Source organism: Rhinolophus hipposideros (assembly GCF_964194185.1).
Source record: "Rhinolophus hipposideros genome assembly, chromosome: 10".
Lineage (NCBI taxonomy): Eukaryota > Metazoa > Chordata > Mammalia > Chiroptera > Rhinolophidae > Rhinolophus > Rhinolophus hipposideros.
In genome coordinates, this window is record NC_138056.1 from 50,247,746 (window position 1) to 50,268,609 (window position 20,864).

At 36.4% G+C, this 20,864-nt stretch overlaps 1 protein-coding gene across 1 annotated transcript in view; it reads right to left on the reverse strand.

The window, feature by feature from the left end:
• The window catches only part of GDPD4 (glycerophosphodiester phosphodiesterase domain containing 4), a gene marked incomplete at both ends in the record, with an annotated part of 68,442 nt that overhangs the window by 20,582 nt on the left and 26,996 nt on the right, over positions 1–20,864 (reverse strand). Inside the window, one exon of the mRNA XM_081062721.1 lies at positions 6,138–6,294. Within this exon, the coding sequence (XP_080918847.1) occupies positions 6,138–6,294 (157 nt within the window). The remainder of the gene's footprint in view (positions 1–6,137; positions 6,295–20,864) is intronic.

The window sequence follows — 20,864 nt, forward strand, 5'->3', positions numbered from 1 at the left end:
ACAAGCTGCTCTTTCTCACCTTTTTCTTAGGAAAGAAACAATCACACTGCACAATATCCCCATGCCTGACCAGAAGGCAGATCATAGAAGCAGAACTGAACCATACTCCAGATCCAAGTTGAGTTCTATAATGGAGGGTTTAATTCATCCTCAGGCTAGAAATTCAAGATTTTGTTAGACTCTACCAGATCTAGACCAACTGATTCATTTCACTGTTAAAAGAACAGAATGGCAAAGATCAAGACAGAATTTAAATAACTTAGCTGTGCACATTTTTTAAATGTCCCTGAATGGGCAAAAAGAATAGCAAATGCATTATACGAGGACATTTATGAAGTCTTTCTTTTAAAGATAAATTGGACAAGAAATTCAAAATAGTAAAAATAATAAAGATTAATCAACAGGAGAGTTTAAAACTAGATTCCAATAAGCTTTACGTGGTGTTGGGGGAGGAAGGGGTGATCTAACAGCTGAAGCAAATGTCTTTTTTTGTATAAAAAATAGGGGACTTAGTCAGAAAAATAATCTGGAATGGGACAATGGCAGTTTACATTATCGCCAGCATGTGGTTGAACACTTTCAAAAAGCCCAAGGAAGAAACAAGATAGAAATGACAATAAACTCCTCGGTTCTCTATGTTTGTGCTTAGAGAAATTACAAGTAGAAGGGCCATTGGATGATTCAATGTATCATACTGTTTGATAGGAAAATTATTCAAAATCTGCCCAATAATGCCACTTAAAGGAAACCACTCACCAGACAATTTGAGGAGAAGTCTCTGGAAATAGAGATGAACAACAATACGGTTTACTGTTAATACAGGTGCCACGAACTTTACTATTAACCCCAATACCATAGAAAGTTAGATTGCTCAGAGTATGAATACCACTGAATCAGTAAGAAGTTCTAACAATCCGAAATCCTTTTCCATGTCCCATAAGTATAAATGTGATTTTGAGGCCACTGTCCGAATACGCCTTCTCTATGGCACTTTCCTACAAATTTCATCATTAAGAATCTACTTCACAAGAAGCACCACCAGTAGAAATGTACCACAGACAAAATTTTCAGGGATCAAAGATAATTCTACTGCACATTATCAAATTATAGCTATGGTATTAGTATAGTGATTCAAAACATAACAAATAATTGATCATGGTACCAGAGCTGTGGGGAAAAGAGGCAGAATAATTGGAGTGAAACCCATGAGACTAGATACACTCTGTTGATAGTGTTGCCTAAAGTCCCCTCAGCGCTGAAGTTAAGGAAAATCTAAGCCAACTATGACAGACTTGATATAATAAGGATTAATTATCGCTTGCATTAGTCCAAGCAATATGTCCGTTTCACCTGCTTTACAAAAACCCAAAACTGAGATGGTGAGGATAAAGATTCATCCAATACCTATGAGCTATTAACCAGAGTCATACCTCATTTTCTAGTACTGCCTAACCCATTATACTCTCTTGGTCCAATTTCTACTTTCTTTCGTGTCCTTGCTGATGAAGATAGCCAATATTTATTGCCTTCACTAGGGAAAAATCAACAATTTACCTGCAAAGTTATGCTTCAGGCATTTACTGACAGTCCATGCTACTCTTTTCAAGCCAAACCAAGATCTTAAGGATATGCAGCAACTCATCTTGAAATTGTCAGATTGACTCAACAACTCTGTTTACAAAACTTCTAAGGAGAAATCTTAATTCTACAAAAGAACAGGTCATTATCCAGGGTTAATCAAACTTATTCTGTCAAGGGCCACATACTACATATTTTTAACTTTGTGAGACATAGTCCCTCTCACAACTATTCAATCTGCTCATATACAATTCATAAGTGAATGAGAATGGCTATGTTCCAATAAACTTTATTTATGGACACTGAAATTTGAGTTTCATATATTTTTACATGTCATGAAATATTATTCTTTTGTTTTTCCCCCCACCATTTAAAAATGTAAAAACCATTCTTAGCTCACAGGCTATACAAAAACAGCCAGGGGGCTGGATCTGAACAGCAGGCTGCAGTTTGCCAACCCCTGACCTACGCCATGATATATTGGCTAAATAAGGATTTGAGCAAATGAGAGATCACAAGTTATCTAAAATTATCCAAGGCTAACCACTAAAGACAATTAAGATGATTTCTTGGACAAACTGGGTCTTTTAAAGTATAGATAGCAAGCTTTTCTGAAATAGGCGTCTGTATGATTTGACTTAATCAAACGTATTGGAACCATTCTCACGAAACACAGAAACCAAAGGACCTTCGTGATTTCAAAATCTTTCTTCAACAAACCTGTTTGCTGATATTCCATATCATCATAAACCTTTCTTTTTGAAAGTACACTAAAGGAGAGGCCACGGTCTAAGGGCATTAACTCAACTTGGCATACATCAAAGATACTGCTTTTTACTCTCTATCCCCTGATCCAGCAGCAAGGCGCTTTATCTTTCCTCAGGAAAAAAAATGCAGTCTTGGCTAAACTAGTCTAAGAATTTTCAGATCCTGTATTAGGTTATTAGGTTCACATTTCTACTTTGTGGTACCACATTCAATACAATCCCTGTTGTTAACTTAAAATACGCAGTATTTTTATGTTAGCTGATTAATTACTACACACTTTCTCTTTCTCAAATGACCATTCACCAATGTAACACTTTTAATACAGCAACTGTGTTATCCTTACCAGGGAAGGAAAACTCATGATTTCTGTACTTAGAGGACTGCCGATGCCTGCAACAATTACTTTGGATGCTCTTACACAAAATCTGGATTTCATATTGTTTAATGAGCTTTTATTTTTTAATGAGCTTTCATTGTTTAATTAGCTTTTATTTTTAAAAGATGGTAATAGGCTGATTTATGTGACATTATTATGTGATACTTTTTCTAGACTTTCTTATAGAATCTAGAATCTATCCATTACCAGATGTCAAATTGACTCAAGTGGCCAAAATATGGCCCTCACTAGGACATGTGACATTGGTAAATGTAAAAGAGGTAACTACATCCATTGATTGCTTGTTTGCTTTTAAAGTAGTTCACAACTTGGAATGCCATAGGAAAAAAAGAAGTTTTTAACCTCTCCAGTTATCTACATTAAAAAAATGAATAATGGGGCCGGCCCGGTGGCTCAGGCGGTTAGAGCTCCATGCTCCTAACTCCGAAGGCTGCCGGTTCGATTTCCACATGGGCAAGTCGGCTCTCAACCACAAGGTTGCCAGTTCAATTCCTCGAGTCCCACAAGGGATGGTGGGCTGCGCCCCCTGCAACTAGAAATGGCAACTGGACCTGGAGCTGAGCTGCGCCCTCCACAACTAAGACTGAAAGGACAACAACTTGAAGCTGAACGGCACCCTCCACAACTAAGATTGAAAGGACAACAACAACTTGACTTGGAAAAAGTCCTGTACATACTGTTCCCCAATAAAGTCCTGTTCCCCTTCCCCAATAAAATCTTAAAAAAAAAAAGAATAACAAACATCCAAATGGATTATGTCTTGAAGCTTCCCAAATAAGTTGCTGTTCTAAAGGTACAGGTCCACAGTAAAAGAGACATTAGAGGAAATGCTTTAGCAGATCATCATACTAAACAGAATGATCTGACTAAAGACCTTAGACAAGGGTCTCTTATAGAGAAGAAAGATCAATTTACAGAGTTCAAGAATTGCATCATTAACACACAAAATGTGGCCCCCAATTCTGAAAAGAAACACTAGAACTAATCAGATTGCCAGATTCATGGTGGCCACCCGGTAGCACCAATTAACCTCAAACAGACACTTCCCCAAATCCTCATGATACAACTCATCACAGTAGGAATAAATTAACTGCAGTATTAAACACTGACGGGGCAACTTTTCTAAGATATCTGAAGATGCGACTAGTTCTTTCCTCGTGTGAAACCAACATAATCCTGAAGAAAACTGTGAAAATGAGGCATGGATTGGAACCTTGCTGAAAGGGACCCTTTGAGGATCTCGAAACAGATTTTGCAGTTTCTTCCCACTGTGGGTAATGAGTTTGTACTAGTAATTGTGCGTTTATTTTATCGATAGGCTAAAGCATTTCCCCATTAAATAGCAACTGTAAATTAAAATGGCTTTAAAAACTATTAGGTATTTGTGTTCACTACCTAAGCTGCTCTAATCTAGCTATCCTGCTCTAATCTAGCTATCCTGTGATAGGAAAAACATTTTACTGGGATATTTATTTTGAATTATGCAAAACTTTGCTCCTCACTAAAACATCTCCTGTCCGTCTGTACACACACCATACTTGGGAAAAGTAGGAAGAATACATGAAACATAAAAACTGAAATCAGCCCAACTATCAAATATCCTTGAAATTCCATGCCCCTAAATTCCATAAGATCCATTTTGTCTTATGCTTTGGGTTCTTTCCAATCAGATAAGCCCTAGATTATCTCCCTGTCAACTAGCCATATGCAGCTCCATGTTTTGGGGATATCACCACCCAAATTTCATATTAGTCATTTATAAAAAAACTCTTTCAGTTAAATATTATAAAGGATTATCCAAGATATCTCTCACTAACAGGAACAGGCTCAAAAATAGCTCATAGAAAGACTGCCCTTGAACATCACTGGAAAGGACATGATATATCAGATACTCTGAACTCAAATAGAGTAGTTAAAGTACAAATAATCAATCCTGGATATAATTCCCAACTAAAATGACATCACCTATCTACAAGAATTGGAAAGGTACAGCCATTAGAGATCATAAACGTAACTTCTCCAGATAAGTACTAGAAGTCAATAGCTGAGCCAAGACCTTTGGAACTAGCAAACAACTGCATGAAGTAGAAGAGCTGTCATCAAAAAGCAATGGGAAAAGATTCTCCTAACAAATGCCAAATTCACCTTTGAATGCTTTTGTTCTTTATATTGTCATACTTTGTGTTTTTACTGACTTGAGGTGATACATTGCTGATTTAGTCTATCATGTTCCTCGAATTAAAAACAATTAATTTGCCTAACTCTAAGATTGTCTAAACAACTATCACTCTAACTATAACTCAGCTCCACCAAACTATTATTAGTGGAGACAACTTGAAAATATGCTGGACATAACATCCCTTGCCAACTCTTAACAAATCTGAAATGAATTCTTCTAAAGTGAATTTTGGCCAAAAAATTCTAATCAACAGCCTTAAAGAGACTGTTAGACTGCTATCTTGATATAGATAGATAGATAGAGAGAGACAGAGAGACAAAGAGAGACAGAGAGATAGAGAGGAGGATTGCCAAATTATACTTAAAGATTGTGACTCAACTTGATTATATAAATCAATCTAATTTCCAATCCTACTTCCCCTTACAGGTTACACTTGTTATTTCCTTGTAGTATTATGGCATATAAAATCTCTAAAAAGACTCAAAAATTTAAAGCCACGAGTTATTCCTATGAATGGAACAAAGTTCAAATTATTCAGATATAGAAATAACTGAAGATACTATAAGATGTGTTGTATAATCTATAATCTATATATATATATATATATATATATATATATATATATATAATTAGTTTCTGAGGACTGCTATAACAAACAACTACAAACTTAATGAGTTATAAAACAAATTAGCAAACTGAAATGAACTCTAGTTTAGCAATATCACAATGTATTGTAATTGCCTGTTTCATATATTAGCCTGTGAACTCCATTAAGGCTGGGTGTGTGTTTATTCACCATTATATTCCTTGCGTAGTACCCTATTTTGAATAGTAAGAAGATAGAATGAAGAAAAAAAATGTTTCCTAGTCTGCCTCATCTATGATTGTGAACTACTCAAAATGCCCAGGAAAGTGTAATGTACATGGTAGGTACACTGTAAACGTTTATGAAATGCTTGGATAAAAAGGAATTAAACGACAACAAATTTAAAAGTTTGTCTTCAGAATTTCCAGTGACTGTAGAAAGCAGTAATTAGATAGACTGCATTACTGGAAAAGCCCACTTGCTAATGCTACAGTCCTGCTACCAGCTGGAATGAAATGTGTGTATGCTTGACTATCTTCATCTAAAACCTTTATCTTCAGGAGCATCACATGACCTCATATAGAAAAGGGATTCAATGCAGGATTGTTGAGCTGGGGAATATGTCTTACCTGTGATTGTACAAACCATTTGCCTGCATTCAGAGTCGATAATAAATCCCAAGTGAAGAAAGAAACAGGTGTTAAGGAGGCATTTGGCATGACCTCCTTGATATTGGTTGTTCTTCTCAGGTCATTGTCATGCATGAGAAAAGGCACCTCATCATAACTGCAGGCAGAGGGGGAAAAGAGGAGAAAGGGTAGATAGGCTGAACTCAGCCATCTTGGCAGATAGGGTTCTCAGAAAGCCCATTAATGTCACAAATCTTACTACGGTTCCTTATTCCTTTCAAAATCTCAGCAAAGGCTTAAGTACCAGTCATTTACACTTTGTTGTCAATATTTTTCTGTTCTAGGGATCAATCTTTTATGACATATCACAATCATATCAGTGATAGTGAAGGTAGGTAGCTTCCTTATCCAGGGGCTTTCTGGCATCAAGAAAACAGTAGGTACAGTAGTGACCTGAGAGTAAGGTGAGTTGGGTGGTGATGGGACAAGGCCCTGAGTTCCCAGAACTATACTGAAAAGGTTATCGACACAATCTTCCCATGGTTTTCTGACCCATTTCCCAGCTTGGCACCTGCCCTGAGTATTTCTGGTCCTAGACACTTCACATCAGATGGTATCATTAAAGTTCTTGGTTCTGTTATCTGCTATTTGCCTTGAAGAATCTCTGCTTTTATGAAAATCTCTCTTCCTTTCCCATTAAAATACCTATGAAGAGAACTCTACAATGGCCACGAGGAAGTAACAGGGTTGAGACTTAGCCTCCTGCCCATAAACAACTAGAAAACTGGACAAAATAAGGGAAATATCTTTTCAGCCAACAGAACAACACGGAGAACAGTATGATGATCTCTGAGAAAAGATAACAAATGCAATAAGCTCTATCATCACCCAGGCTTCCTTCTTACAGTTGAATACTGGATTGTGGCACAGGCAGGGGGTACCTAAAAGGCACCCAGCCATTGTGCTGAAATGAGGAGAAAGAAACTAGATTAAGCAGAGGTTAAGACAACTAGAATTCATGTGCTAGAGTCCCATAGAGGATAGAGCTAGGCAAAGAAAAAAAAAGAAGAAGAAGAAATAAAGGAGTTCTAGGGAAATATGTACAGATGTCCCTTCAGTGTATGGCTAAATATCAATTTGTACATATGCAGAGTAAAACTCTATGGATCTTGTAATGTCCAGCATGTAATGAAAATTTACCAGACATGGAAAATAGCAGGAAAATGTAACCATAACCAGAAATTACTCCATTAAGAAAACTTGGAAATGAAAGAGATAATAGAAGTAGAAATTAAGGGTATTAAATGATGTAAAGCAAAAATATACATAATTTATATAATAAATGAAAAGAAAAACATGAACATAATGACATAATTGCAAAATATTAAGAAATGGAAATTCTAGAGCTGATAAAATATAATAACTAAAGTGAAAATTTCACTAGATGAAATTAACAGCAGATTAGATATTACAGATCATGTAAAGATCAATAAATTAGAAGATGTAGTAACAGAATCTATGCAAATGACCTGTGAGACAACATCAAGCAATATTATGTATGTGTGATTAGATCCTAAAAAGAGGGGGAACAGAAAACAAAAGGAAATAAAAGTTAAAAAAAAAAAGATCTTCAAAATTTGAATTAAATTATGCATCAACAGATCCAAGAATCTTAATGAATACCAAAAAGGATAAATACAAGAGTATACACACACGCACACACACACACACACACATCCCACAACATTACTGTGTTTCCCTGAAAATAAGACCTAGCCGGACAATCAGCTCTAAAGAGTCTTTTGAAACAAAAATTAATATAAGACCTGGTCTTATATATCACATCACATCACATCACATCCCTGGTTTTATATTATAGCAAAATAAGACCGGGTCTTATATTAATATTTGCTCCAAAAGATGCATTAGAGATGATTGTCCAGTTAGGTTTTATTTTCGGGGAAACACAGTAGGGATTACTATAACAAAACTGGTGAAAACTGATGAGGAAAAGAAAATTGTCAAAGTAGCCAGAAGAGGGGGAAAAGACATATTTTGACATAAATAAAAATAAGCATAGAGCAGACCTCTCATCAAAAACTATGAAAGATAGAAAACAATGAAAAAACATACTTGAAATGTTGAAGGAAATCAACTTTCAACTCAAAATTCTTCAAGGTGAAGGGAAGAAGAAAGGATTCCAAGAAGATGGCAGAGTAGGAGGCACTGGAAATCGATCTCCCCACCTAGACGACCACTAAACCAGCTGACTTTGATGTAACTATTTTAGAACTATGGAGTCTATGGAAGGCTTGCCACTTCCAGAGGAAAGCATGGATGTAAACTGTGGTTAATTTCAATTAATTTCAGCACTGTGGGGACAAAGCCCCAAAAAGCAGTTTCCAGGCTCTCGGCCTCACATAGAAAGGTGCTGGCTCAGGTAGTAAATGGCTATCAACTGTGATTGGATGGCCATCAGCTGTGGCTAGTTGGCCGTCAGCTGTAACCAGTGAGCCATTGGCTACTAATATAACTGCCATGGCTACGCTAGCAAGAGAGAGAAAAAATGGGGCTAGCAAGAAGATGGTGGCTGGCAAGCGCGGACTGCTGTTAGGACGGTGGGTTGCAGATTATGTAGATCCTGCTTCCTGTGTCTCTAGCCCAGCTGCCAGCGAGAATATATTGGTTTGACTCCCCTATCTATGGCTCTGTGGGTGTTCCTTTTTGGCCTCACCATGTCCTGCATTCTTATATGGGGACTGGGAGCTGAGACCCCGCCGGACGCCCCGCATGACAAATGGCGCAGCAAGCAGGGTCCCCCGCACGACAAGCACTTAGTCCAGTAGCAGCTACCCATCCCTCTGCCCCAGCCACAGGATGAGCAACTGTGTACAGTAGTAGCTAGTACAGCAATTGGTTAGACCTAGGATGGCAGAAAGTACCCTGTATTCCAAGTATAAGGGATCTGTGCTCTGGTTGCTGATTGTTGCTTCTTGTCCCCCACTGTTGCAAAGCTCTCACCTTCTGGCTGAAGTAACTTCCAGGGTATTTAAAAGGCCAGAACCCTCTTTAACCCTCATAATTTTTCTCCTTTTTCCCCTTTTGGAAGCCAGAATTAAAGACCAGCACATTTAAAACAGCTGCATCATGGGGAAAATTAGAAAGTGACTACGTATGCCAAAAGAAAGGATCAAAAAAATCTAAGAAGACATTAAGTTTACACCTCAATGTGACCCATGTCACAAAGACATCCTATAATGATTTAAAAAAACCAAACAGACAAAAAATTCTGGGGAAGGGGAAGAATCTAAGTTCCACTGTCACTATATTATTACACTCAAATGTCCACTTTTCAACAAAAAAATAAGGAACACAAAGAAATAGGAAAGTATGGCCCATTTTAAATTAAAAAAAAATAAATCAACAGAAACTGTCCCTGAAAAAAGAAAAGCTGATGGCAGATATACTAGACAAAGACTTTAAAATAATTGTTTTAAAGATACTTAAAGAACTAAAGGAACATGTGGATAAAGTCAAGAAAATAATGTGGGGCCGGCCTGGTGGCTTAGGCGGTTGGAGCTCCATGCTCCTAATGCCGAAGGCTGCCGGTTCGATTCCCACATGGCCAGTGGGCTCGTTGCACAAGGTTGCCGGTTTGAGTCTCACAAGGGATGGTGGGCTGCGTCCCCTGCAATTAGCAACGGCAACTGGACCTGGAGCTGAGCTGCGCTCCCCACAACTAAGACTGAAAGGACAACAACTTGAAGCTGACTGGCACACTCCACAACTAAGATTGAAAGGACAACAACTTGACTTGGAAAAAAGTCCTAGAAGTACACACTTCCCCAATAAAAAGTCTTGTTCACCTTCCCCAATAAAATCTTAAGAAAAGAAAAGAACGTGAACAAAATTTAAATATTAATAAAGAGATTAAAACCTTGAAGATAAACCGAAAAGAAATTCTGGAGCTTAAAAGTACAATAAATAAAATGAAAAATTGACTAGAGTGATTCAGAGGCAGATTTAAGTAGGCAGAAGAATCGGTGAATTTGAAGATAGAGCAATAGACGTTATTGAGTCTGAGGAACAGAAAGAAAAGATTGTAGAAGGTGAACAGAGTCTAAGAGGTATCCTGACACCAATTCCAGACAAACTCACTACAAGAAAAATACAGACTAATACTTCTTATGAATATTGATGCAAAAATAATAAACAAAATACTAGCAAAGAGAGTTCAGCAGCACGTTAAAAAAAGATTGTATACCATAACCAAGTAGTATTTATTCTTAAAGTATGTGCATACCAAACTCCATCAGTTTAATACACCACATTAACAGAAAAAACAAGTAATTATCTCAATTGATGCAAAAAAGTGTTTCACAAAATTCAATACCCTTTCATGATAAAAACAAAAAACAAAAAAAACTCAACAAACTCATAATAGAAGGAAACTATTCCAACATAATAAAAAGCATATATGAAAAACCCACAACGAACATCATATTTAAAGGTGAAAAGCCGAAAGTTTTTCCTCTAAAATTAGGAACAAAGCAAGGATGTCTGCTGTTGCCACTTCTGCTCATAGAAGTACGGGAAGTTCTAGCCAGAGAAATTATGTAACATAGAGAAATAAAAGGCATCCAAACTGGAAAGGCAAAAAAAATTACCTCTATTTTCAGATGACATTATCTTATATGTAGAAAACCCTAAAAATGCCACACAAAAACAGAATAAATTAATTCAGCAAAATGGCAGGATACAAAGTTAACATACAAAAAATAAGTTGCATTTCTATATGCTAACAATGAACAGTCTGAAAAGGAAATTACAAAGACAATTCCATTTACAATAGCATCAAAAAGAATGAAGTACTTAGAAAAATAATATAACAAAGGAGATGAAGACTTAAATTAGAAAACATTGCTGAAGTAAATTAAAGAAGATATAAATAAATGAAACACATCCATGTTCATGGACTGGAAGACTTAACATTGTTAAGATAGCAGTACTACCCAAAGCAATCTACAAAAGCAATTCAATCCCTATCAAAATCCCAATGATGCATTTTGAAGGAATAGAAAGCCCATCCTAAAATTCATATGGAATCTCAAAAGACCCCAAATAGACAAAACAATCTTGAAAAAGAACAAAACTGGACTCACACTTCCTGATTTCAAAACTTACTACAAAGCTACAGTAATAAACCATATGTTACTGGCATAAAACAGAAAAACAGATCAATGGAAGAGAATAGACAGCCCATAAATAAACCCTCACTTACATGTTCAAATGAGTTTTGACAAGGGTGCCAAGGCCACTCAACAGGAAAAGGACAATCTTTTAAACAAGAGAAAACTGGGTATTCACAGGAAAATAAAGTTGGACCTGTATCTAATACCATATACAAAATTAGCTCAAAATGGATCCAAGACCTAAATGTAAGAGCTATCATAAAACAACAAAACTCTTAGAAGAAAACATAGGGGAAAATCTTTCTGACATTGGATTTGGCAATGATTTTCTGGATATGACAACAAAGGCACAGCAACAAAAGAAAAAAACAGACAAACTGGCTTTCATGAATATTTAAAAATTTTGTGCATCAAAAGACATTATCAACAGAGTAAAAAGGCAAACCCCTATAGAATGGGAGAAAATATTTGAAAATCATATATCTGATAAGGCGTTAATATCCATAATACATAGAAAACTCCTAAATCTCAACAGGAAAAGAAAACAAAGAAACGATTCAAAATGGGGCAAAGGACTTGAACAGACGTTTCTCAAAAAAAAAAGATTGTGAATGGCTAATAAGCACATGGTAAGACACTCAACATCACTGGTCACTTGGGAAATTCAAATCAAACTATAATGAGATACCACCTCACACCCATTAGGATGGCTACTCTCAAAAAAGAAAACAACTAGTGCTGGCAAGAATATGGAGAAACTGAATACTATTCTGCCATAAGAAAAGATGAAATAGTGTCATTTGCAACAACATGGATGGATCTTGAGATTATTATACTAAGCAAAATGAATCAGACAGAAAAATGTGACCTATAGATGACATATTACAGGATTGTACACTTGAAACCTATGTATGAAATTGAGTAACTGATCTAGACTTATGGTTGTAAGTCCAAATCTCATTACATTTACTTAAAAATTTGAAAGATACAAGAACATTTAAGGTTTACACAGTTGTACATTTAACATATTAGATTTATAAGAAGTACTTAAGCAACGTTGAAAAGAATTAAGCTAGAAAACTGCCGTACCAAAAGAAGAAAATATATTAAATACATAACTGCAGTTTAAAACATTTATTTACTTAACTAAAACAGTATTAAGGATTATTCAAAGCTTCTCAAAAATGATGGTTCAAATGTTAGACTTATAAATGCAATAACGTTTTTAAGTAAATTGAAAAGCTTAAGTAAGAACTAGTGTCCTGAATTTAATAAATTGAATACTTATTTTGATTTCAACCAAAGCAAAATATTTCTGGCACACAAAAATCACCTCAAGGCACAAAATAAACATATTTAACACCAAAAAAAGGGAAAATGAAAATGTTTCATACAAACGAAAAACAGGATAATTCGTTTCTAGCAGAACTGCACTATTAAACAAAAGATACTCTTAAGCAAAAAGTAGATAACAATTAGAAATTTGCATCTACACAAAAGAGTGAAGAGTATGAGAAATGATAAACATCTGAGTAAATATTTAAAACTATTTTTCTCATTTTTTAATTTTTAAAAAGACTGTTTAAAGCAAATATTAATAACAATATATTCTGATATATCTAACAATAACAGGTCAAACAATAAAAGAAGTGAAATGGAAATACACTGTTAAAAGATTTGTATTTTACACAAAGAAATGTATAATATTTAAAGAAAGAGGTTAACTTAAAGATTATATTGTAACTCTAGTGCAACCATTAAATAAAAGACGTATAGCTAATAAACCAACAGTAGAGATAAAGTCCTAAAAATATACTCCATTAATCTAAAAGAAGGCAGGGAATGAGAAAACAAACAACAAAATATTATAGTGTGCTCACCCCAGGTGTAAAATTTAAGGGAGGTACTCCCCCCAAAAAACACCAGTAACTGAGATAAATACTATTTTAATGCAATTATTTTAAAAATGTAAATTAATGTAAAAAATCCACGATAAACAAAATATTAAATTTTAAATATAGACAGAATTAGTATTTCTGATTTTTCCTTTTGCCTCAGGCTCTAGTATGGCTTGGCATGGCACATCTTTATTGAAATATCTGACATTTTGATCATCATGGATGGTAAAAAGGGTAGGCGTATACTAAGAGAAATTACTGATCTCTCTTCCCCCTCTGCCCCTACACACATTTCTTAGGTACAATATTTACAACTATTTCCCTTAAAACACTATATAAAGGCTAAGTTGGAGGGAAAGAAGTGGGGCAACAGGCCCACACAAGCTTATTGGGATCTTTCAGTCTCGCTGCCTCAGCTTCCACTGACTCCGAGTGACTCCTGGCAAGACCTCCTTTTGGCCCATTCAAAGAGGGCCACAGTGCTTCAGAAAACACAGCCTTCTCCAGAGAGGTTTCTCCGTGCTCAGTGAGGGTATGGCTGGCAGACTCTATGCTAAACCTTAGCAGCCAGAAGTTCTTCGCATAGATTCTTGTAAGGGCCTCCCACTGGCTTTCTCTCAGACCCTAAATACCTGTTTACCTTACTTGCTTTTGAGGTACGGACATGTCTCCTCCTTCACAAATGTTTCTTAAAAATATATTCGAACAAAAGTTTCATATAAACATTTGACATATCTTAAGAACGTGTTTGCAATTTTACAGAGTGGGGTGAACATTCTGTCCAAGTTCACTTTGGATGTGGGGATGAGACCATCTTTACAAATATTTTACCACAAATCTCAAAAATTCCAACCTTTTCAGGGCAAAAAGAGATGGTAGGAGTAAGCATAGATAATCTCATAAGAAACAGCCCAGGAAGGAAGAAAATCAGGAGAGTATGATATTCTGGAAGTCAAATAAGGAAAGTGTTTTAAAAATGAGGGGGTATTCAAATGCTGAGAGAGTAAGATGAAAACTGAAAATTTATCATCATGTTTGGAAAGTGCGAGGTCACTATTAACTTAGAAAGAGCTCAGTAAAGTGTTGTAGAAAATGTCTGGTTGGAGTGGGCTCCAAAGGGATTGGTAAAGCACAAAGAAGACAGAGAGCAGAAGTAACTCTTTGGAGGAATGTTGCCTATAAGAAAGATATAGGGCATGAACTGGAGCAGGATATGGGGTCCTGAAAAGTTTGTAAATGTCAGGATGAATCGTCTCCATCAATATACAAACATAACATAACTCAATTTTGTGTGTGTATATATGTGCATAGCACTACAAATTTTTATCACACGTATAGATTTGTGTAACTACCACCACAATTGGGGTACAGATCTGTTTTGTCATCACAAAGAAACTCCCTCGTGCTACCACTTTAGTCAAACCCTCCCCCTAATCCTAAACTCTGGCAACCACTGATATGTGCTCTGCCACTATAATTTTCTTATTCGGGTGTCATATATAAATGGAACACACAGTATGTAACCTTTTGAGATTTTTGTTTTTCATTCAGCATAATACCATTGAGATTCATCCAAGTTGTTGCATGTGTCAATACTTCATTCCTTTTTGTGGCTGAACAGTATTCCATTGTATGGAAGTACCAACGTTTTTTTATCCATTCGTCTGCTGAAGGACTTTTGGTTCTTTCCAGTTTGCGGCTTTACAAATAAAGCTTCTCTGAATATTAGCATACAGTTTGTGTGGACATACATTTTCACTTCTCTACAGTAAATGCCCAGGAGTGCAATTGCTGGGTTATATGGATAGTGAATATTTAACTTTAGAAGACATTGCCAAACTGATTTTCAGAGTGGCTATACCATTTTACTTTCCTCCAACAAATGTATTAGAAAATTAGTTGTTCTTCTTGTTGGTATGTGGCAGCCAATATTTTTTTTCAGCCATTATAATTGATGTGTAGGGGTGTCTTATCATGGCTTTAATTTGCTTTTCTCTAATGGCTAACGATGTTGACCACATTTTCATGTGCTTCTTTGCCATCTGCATATACTCCTGAGTGAAATGTCCGTTCATGTCTTTTGCCTGTTTTCTAATGGGCTTGTGTGGTAGTTGAGAGAGCTCTTTATGTAATCTGGATACAAACCCTTTGTTGGACATGGGTTTGCAAATATTTTCTGCCAGTCTCTACCTTGTCTTTTCATCCTCTTCACAGGACCTTTCACAGAGCCAAAGTTTTTTTCTTTTGATAAAGTCCAACTTAATTTTTCTTTTTCAGTTTGTATTTCTGGTGTCTTCTTTAAGAACACGTCACCTAACTCTAGGTCACAAAGACTTTTCTCCTGTGGTATTTGCTAAAAGTTTTAGAGACGTACCTTTTACATTAGATTTGTGATTCATTCTGAGTTAATTTCCGTATAAGGTGTAAAGTACAGGATGAGGTTCTCTGCCCTGCCCACAGCAGTAAAGACATAAGAACAGTCCTTGCTACCTGTTATAACCGCAGCTACCCCTCTCTCTCATGCTTCCTTCTTTACCCCCCTAAACCACTGATTTATTTCCAATCATTTTAATCTTCTCATTTTGAAGGTAATGCATAAATGGAAGCCTACAGTATATAACCTTCTGAGACTGGCTTTTCTCACTCAGCATAATTCCCATGAGATCCATCCAAATTGTTGCATGAATCAATAGGTCATTCCTTTTTACTGCTGAGTAAAATTCTGTTGTGTGGATTACACCACAGTTTGTTTGACCATTTGCCTCTTGTACCTCTTGAAGGACATTGGGGTTGTCCAGATATTGGCTGTTATTAATAAAGCTGCTGTGAACAATTTAAAGATCTTTGTATGAACATTAATTTTTCTTTTCTCTGGGATAAATGCCCAGGAGTGCAATTTCTGGGTTGTATGGTTCGCACATGTTTAATTCTGCAAGAAACTGCCAAACTTACCAGAGCAGCTATATCATTTTACATTTTCAGCAGCAACGTATGAATGATCCCGTTTATCCTCCAGCATTTGAAGTTATCACTATTTTTCAATTTAGCCATTCTGATAGGTGAGTAGTAATTTTAGTTTTGTTTGCATTTTCCTAACGGCTAATGAAGTTGAACATGTTCTCAGGTGCTTATTTGCCATTTGTATGTGCTCTTCTGTAAAATGTCTGTTCACGGCTTTTGTCCAAGTTCTATTTGGCGTATATTGGACTTTTTTTTTTTTTTTTACACTGTTGAGTTTTGAGAGTTCCTTATATATTCTAGATGGAAGTCTTTTGTCAGAGACGCAATTTACAAATAATTGTCTCCCAGTCTGACACTTTTCTTTTTATCCTCCTCACAGGGTCTTTCCTAGGGCAAAAGTTGTTCACTTTGATGAGGTCCCATTTATCATTTTTGCCTTTTATGGATAGTGCTTTTGGTATACGAAAACTTTGATTAGCCTTAGATCTCAAAGATTTTCTCCTGTTTTATTTTCTAAGGGTTTTAGAATTTTACAGTTTACATTTAAATCCATAATCAATTTTGAGGTCTTTGTTGTTGTTGTTTGGTTAGTTTTGGTTTTTCGGGTCTAAACGTTGGGGTTTAGTTTGAGGGTCTTTGTTTTCTTCTTTTTTTTGCCTCTGGATATCCAATGCTCCAGGAGTATTTGTTGAAAAGGCTATCCTTCTTCCATCGTTTAGCTTTTTTTCAATTATTTTTATTGTGGTAACATATGTAAAACAAAATTTGACATTTTAAAACCACTTTTAAATTGTGCAATTCGGTGGCATTAATTACATACACAATGTTAGGCAACCATCACCATCTATTTCAAATTTTTATTACCCCAAACGGAAACTCTGTACACATTAAGTAATAACTCCCCAATTCCCCCTTCCCCCAGACCCTGGTACCGTTAATCTACTTTCTGTCTCTATGAATTTGCCTATTCTAGATAGTTCATGTAAATAGACAAGCTTTATCCTTCTGTTTCTAGCTAGTTTCACTTAGCATAGTGTTTTCAAGGTTCACCCACATTGTAACTTCCATGTTGTAGCAGACTTCATTAATTTTTATGGCTGAATAATATCCCATTGTATGTATATACTTTTTAAAATTCATCTGTTGATAGAATGCTTGGGTTGTTTCCAACTTTGGGCTATTATAAATAATGCTGCAATAAACACTGGTGTATAAGCATCCGTTTGAGTCTGTTTTCAATTTTGGGAGGTGTAGAGAAGACACTGAGGAAAATATGCCTTCGTTGGTTGATGTGAGCTTTTATCTGCTAGTTTTTGTTCCTTTGTTTCCCCACATGAGAGACTGCACATGAGGTATTGGTTCGCTTAGGGTTAAGAAAATTTCTTCCTTGTCTCATTCCCAGCAGGAGAGATAGGACGATGTTGCTTTCTGTCTGTTTTGCCCACATCAGCAGATGAGGTGGAGAAGTAACTAAGTTATATCAGAATGACTGTGACAGGCATGTTGCAAAGCTTTCCGATGGTCCCAGGCAAGAGCAACAGGTGTTGTTTGTCCGAATGAACTGGACCCTCAGCCAGATAAGCAATATTCTTATCACAGTAACTGCCGGACCCTCCCGAACTGGCCATTCCCAGAGTGGGAGGCAGGAACAAGGAGCTTGGCTGTAAGGTACATCTGAAAAAATGTATCAGACAGACCTCAGTTGGCAGTGAAAAACAATTTCGTCTTTTGTCATTTGTGATTCTTCATCATTCTAACACTTTTGGAAACTTCCAGCAACATGCAGCTTACACCACCAGGAGACGCCCTGACTCCCAGCCGCGGACCTGGTGAGGGCTGGCTAGTTTCTGACCTCTCCAGTGTTGTTCCCCATGGTTAGCCTTCTTGAGAACTTGTTAGCATTTTGGAAACTCGTATGCAGCCTGCAGCTTGCAGCAGTGGGAGATACCTCAGCTCTCCTCACAGTTTGATGAGCTTTTGGCATCTACTGTAATCGTTGCTATTCTATAGAGTTTATTACTGCATTTAAATACTCATTAATGTTATTTGTGTATTTAGCCAAGTGACTTTTGATCAATAGTAAACATACATTGGTATCTCTTAAACTTATATTTATGCATATTCCTTTAACATGACATTGTGAGCAATGTATATAGTTTAGTCTTAACCGCCTTTACTTTCTGGCATTAGCACATTCTATTAATTGCCTTTGTCTTTTACTACTGCATATTGCTAAATAAATAGATATTGCTAAATAAATTCATTAGTCTCATTCTAGCGTGTCCTCCTCTTTCTCCTCCCTGCTCATCATTACAGGGGGTGGGTATATCCTTAGGAGTGGAACTGCTAGTTCATATTGTAATTCTATGTTAAGCTTTTTGATGAAGCACAAACTTTTCCACAGTGGCTACACCATTTTACACTTCCACCAGCAAGGTACAAGGATTATAATTTCTCCACATCCTTACAAACACTTATTTTCTACTTTTTAAAATTATAGCTATACTAGTAAGTGCCAAGGGGTATCTCGCTGTGGTTTTGATTTGCATTTTCCTAATGATGTTGAGTATCTTTTCATGTGTTTATTGGCTATCTGTACAACCATTCTGGAAAAATGTCTTTAAGTCCTTTGCCCATTTTTCAACTCAGTTGTTTGTCTTTCTACTGTTGAGTTGTAGGAGTTCTTTATATATTCTAGATATTAAACCCTTATCAGATATATGATTTGCAAATATTTTCCCCTATTCTGTAATTTGTCTTCTAACTTTCTCGATCATGTCCTTTGATGCACAAAAGTTTTGAATTTTGAAGAAGTACAGTTAACCTATTTTTTTACTTCGTTGTTCATGCTTTAATGTATTATCAAAGAATCCACAGTAAACCCAAGGTCATGAAGATTCACTCTTGTGTTTTCTTCTAAGAATTGTCTGGTTTTAGCTCTTATTTTTATGTCATTGATCCATTTTGAGTTAATTTTCATATGTGGTGTAAGGCACCAGTCATTGAATTGTCTTGCATCTTTGTCAAAATCAGTTGGCATCAAGTAAAATGAAAGACAACCCACATAATGGGAGAAAAGTTTTGCAAATCGCATGTCAAATAAAGGAGACTTCCTCTTTGACTTGTGGATTATTTAGAAGTAGATTTGCTTAGTTTCCAAGTGGTTGAAGATGTTCTTGTTAATGCTATTACTAATTTCTAGTGTTATTCTATTGTGGTCTGCAAACTCATTCTGTATTATTCCAGTATTTTTAAACTGGTTGAAGTTTGTTTTATGGCCCAGGTATGGTCTATAATGACATATGTTCTGTAGAAACTTGAAAAGCCTTCTGCTGTTCTTGGTGTGAGTGTTCTAGAAATGTAACTTAGATCCTGTTGGTTGATGGTGTTGTTCAGCTGTTTTTCATGTTTAATGGTTGTATAACCATTAAACAATTCTAACAGATTGGTTATGGTTAGTGATTAAACAATTTCTAAGAGAAGGATATTGTAGTCCTCAACTATAGTCATGGGTTTGTCAATTTCTCCTTTCAGTTTTGTCAATTTTTTTTCATGTATTTTGAAGCTCTGTTCTTGGGTTCATACACATTTAGAATTTTTATGTCCTCTTAATGAATTAACATTTTTTTATCATTATGTAATGTCCCTCTGTGTCTGGTGATTTTCTTTGCTCTGAAGTCACTTTGTCTAATATTAATATAGCCATTTCAGCTTTGATTAGAATTTGTGTATTATATTTTTCCATTTTTTTAATTTTTAACCTACCTATATCATTACAATTGAGATGAATTTCTTGTAGAAAGCATATAGTTGTGTCACATTTTTAAAATCTATTCTGCTAGTCTCTTTTAATTGGTATATTTAGATCATTTATATTTAATATATTTACTTCTATGTTAGGATTAAGTCTGCCATTTTAATATTAGTTTTATGCTTGGTCCCTCTAATTTTGTTCCTCTGTTTCCTCTTTCTGGCTTTCCTGTTGGTTATTTGAACTTTTTTATCTATAGTGTTTTTTTAGTATATCTCTTTGTATAATTTTTTGGTGTGGTTACCCTAGAGATTACAGTCCAGACATGCATTGCATAATGGTGTTTCAGTCAATGATGGATTCCATATACAATGTTGGCTGCATATGATTATAATGGTTTATAAGCAAAACGTTTGTTTGTCATGCACAAAGGCTGGACCTGACAAAGATGCTGAATGTACTGCCTGCTCTGGGTGGTTTCAATAGACAAGGAGGCTCACCATGCTGTCCACATGCCCTGTGCCCACCTGCAGCTGGGGCGTGGAGTTGGCCAAGGAGCACGCGGAGGAGGGGAGCCAAGATGCCCCCGGCCCCCCCCCCGCCTGTTCCTGCATACATGCATACACACACACTCGTGTGCACAAATTCACTTCCCTTACTCAGTTTTTATTTATCTCTCTTTCCTCCCAGTCCTGTTTGTTCCTTTCCTCCCTCTTTCCCCACCTCCTTCCTCTTTCCCTTTTATTATTTCTTGTCTGGAGCTTTATCTTTCTCTGGATCTGGTTTGATCTGTGTTACCGCTTTCTCACCTCGGTTCTTCCTTCCTTCTGTCCCTTCTTTCCCCCTCCTCCTAACTTCATTCTCCTTCTGACAGCACCTCCCTCCACAGCCCTCTGGTCCCTCCATGGGGCACGTATGCGTGTGC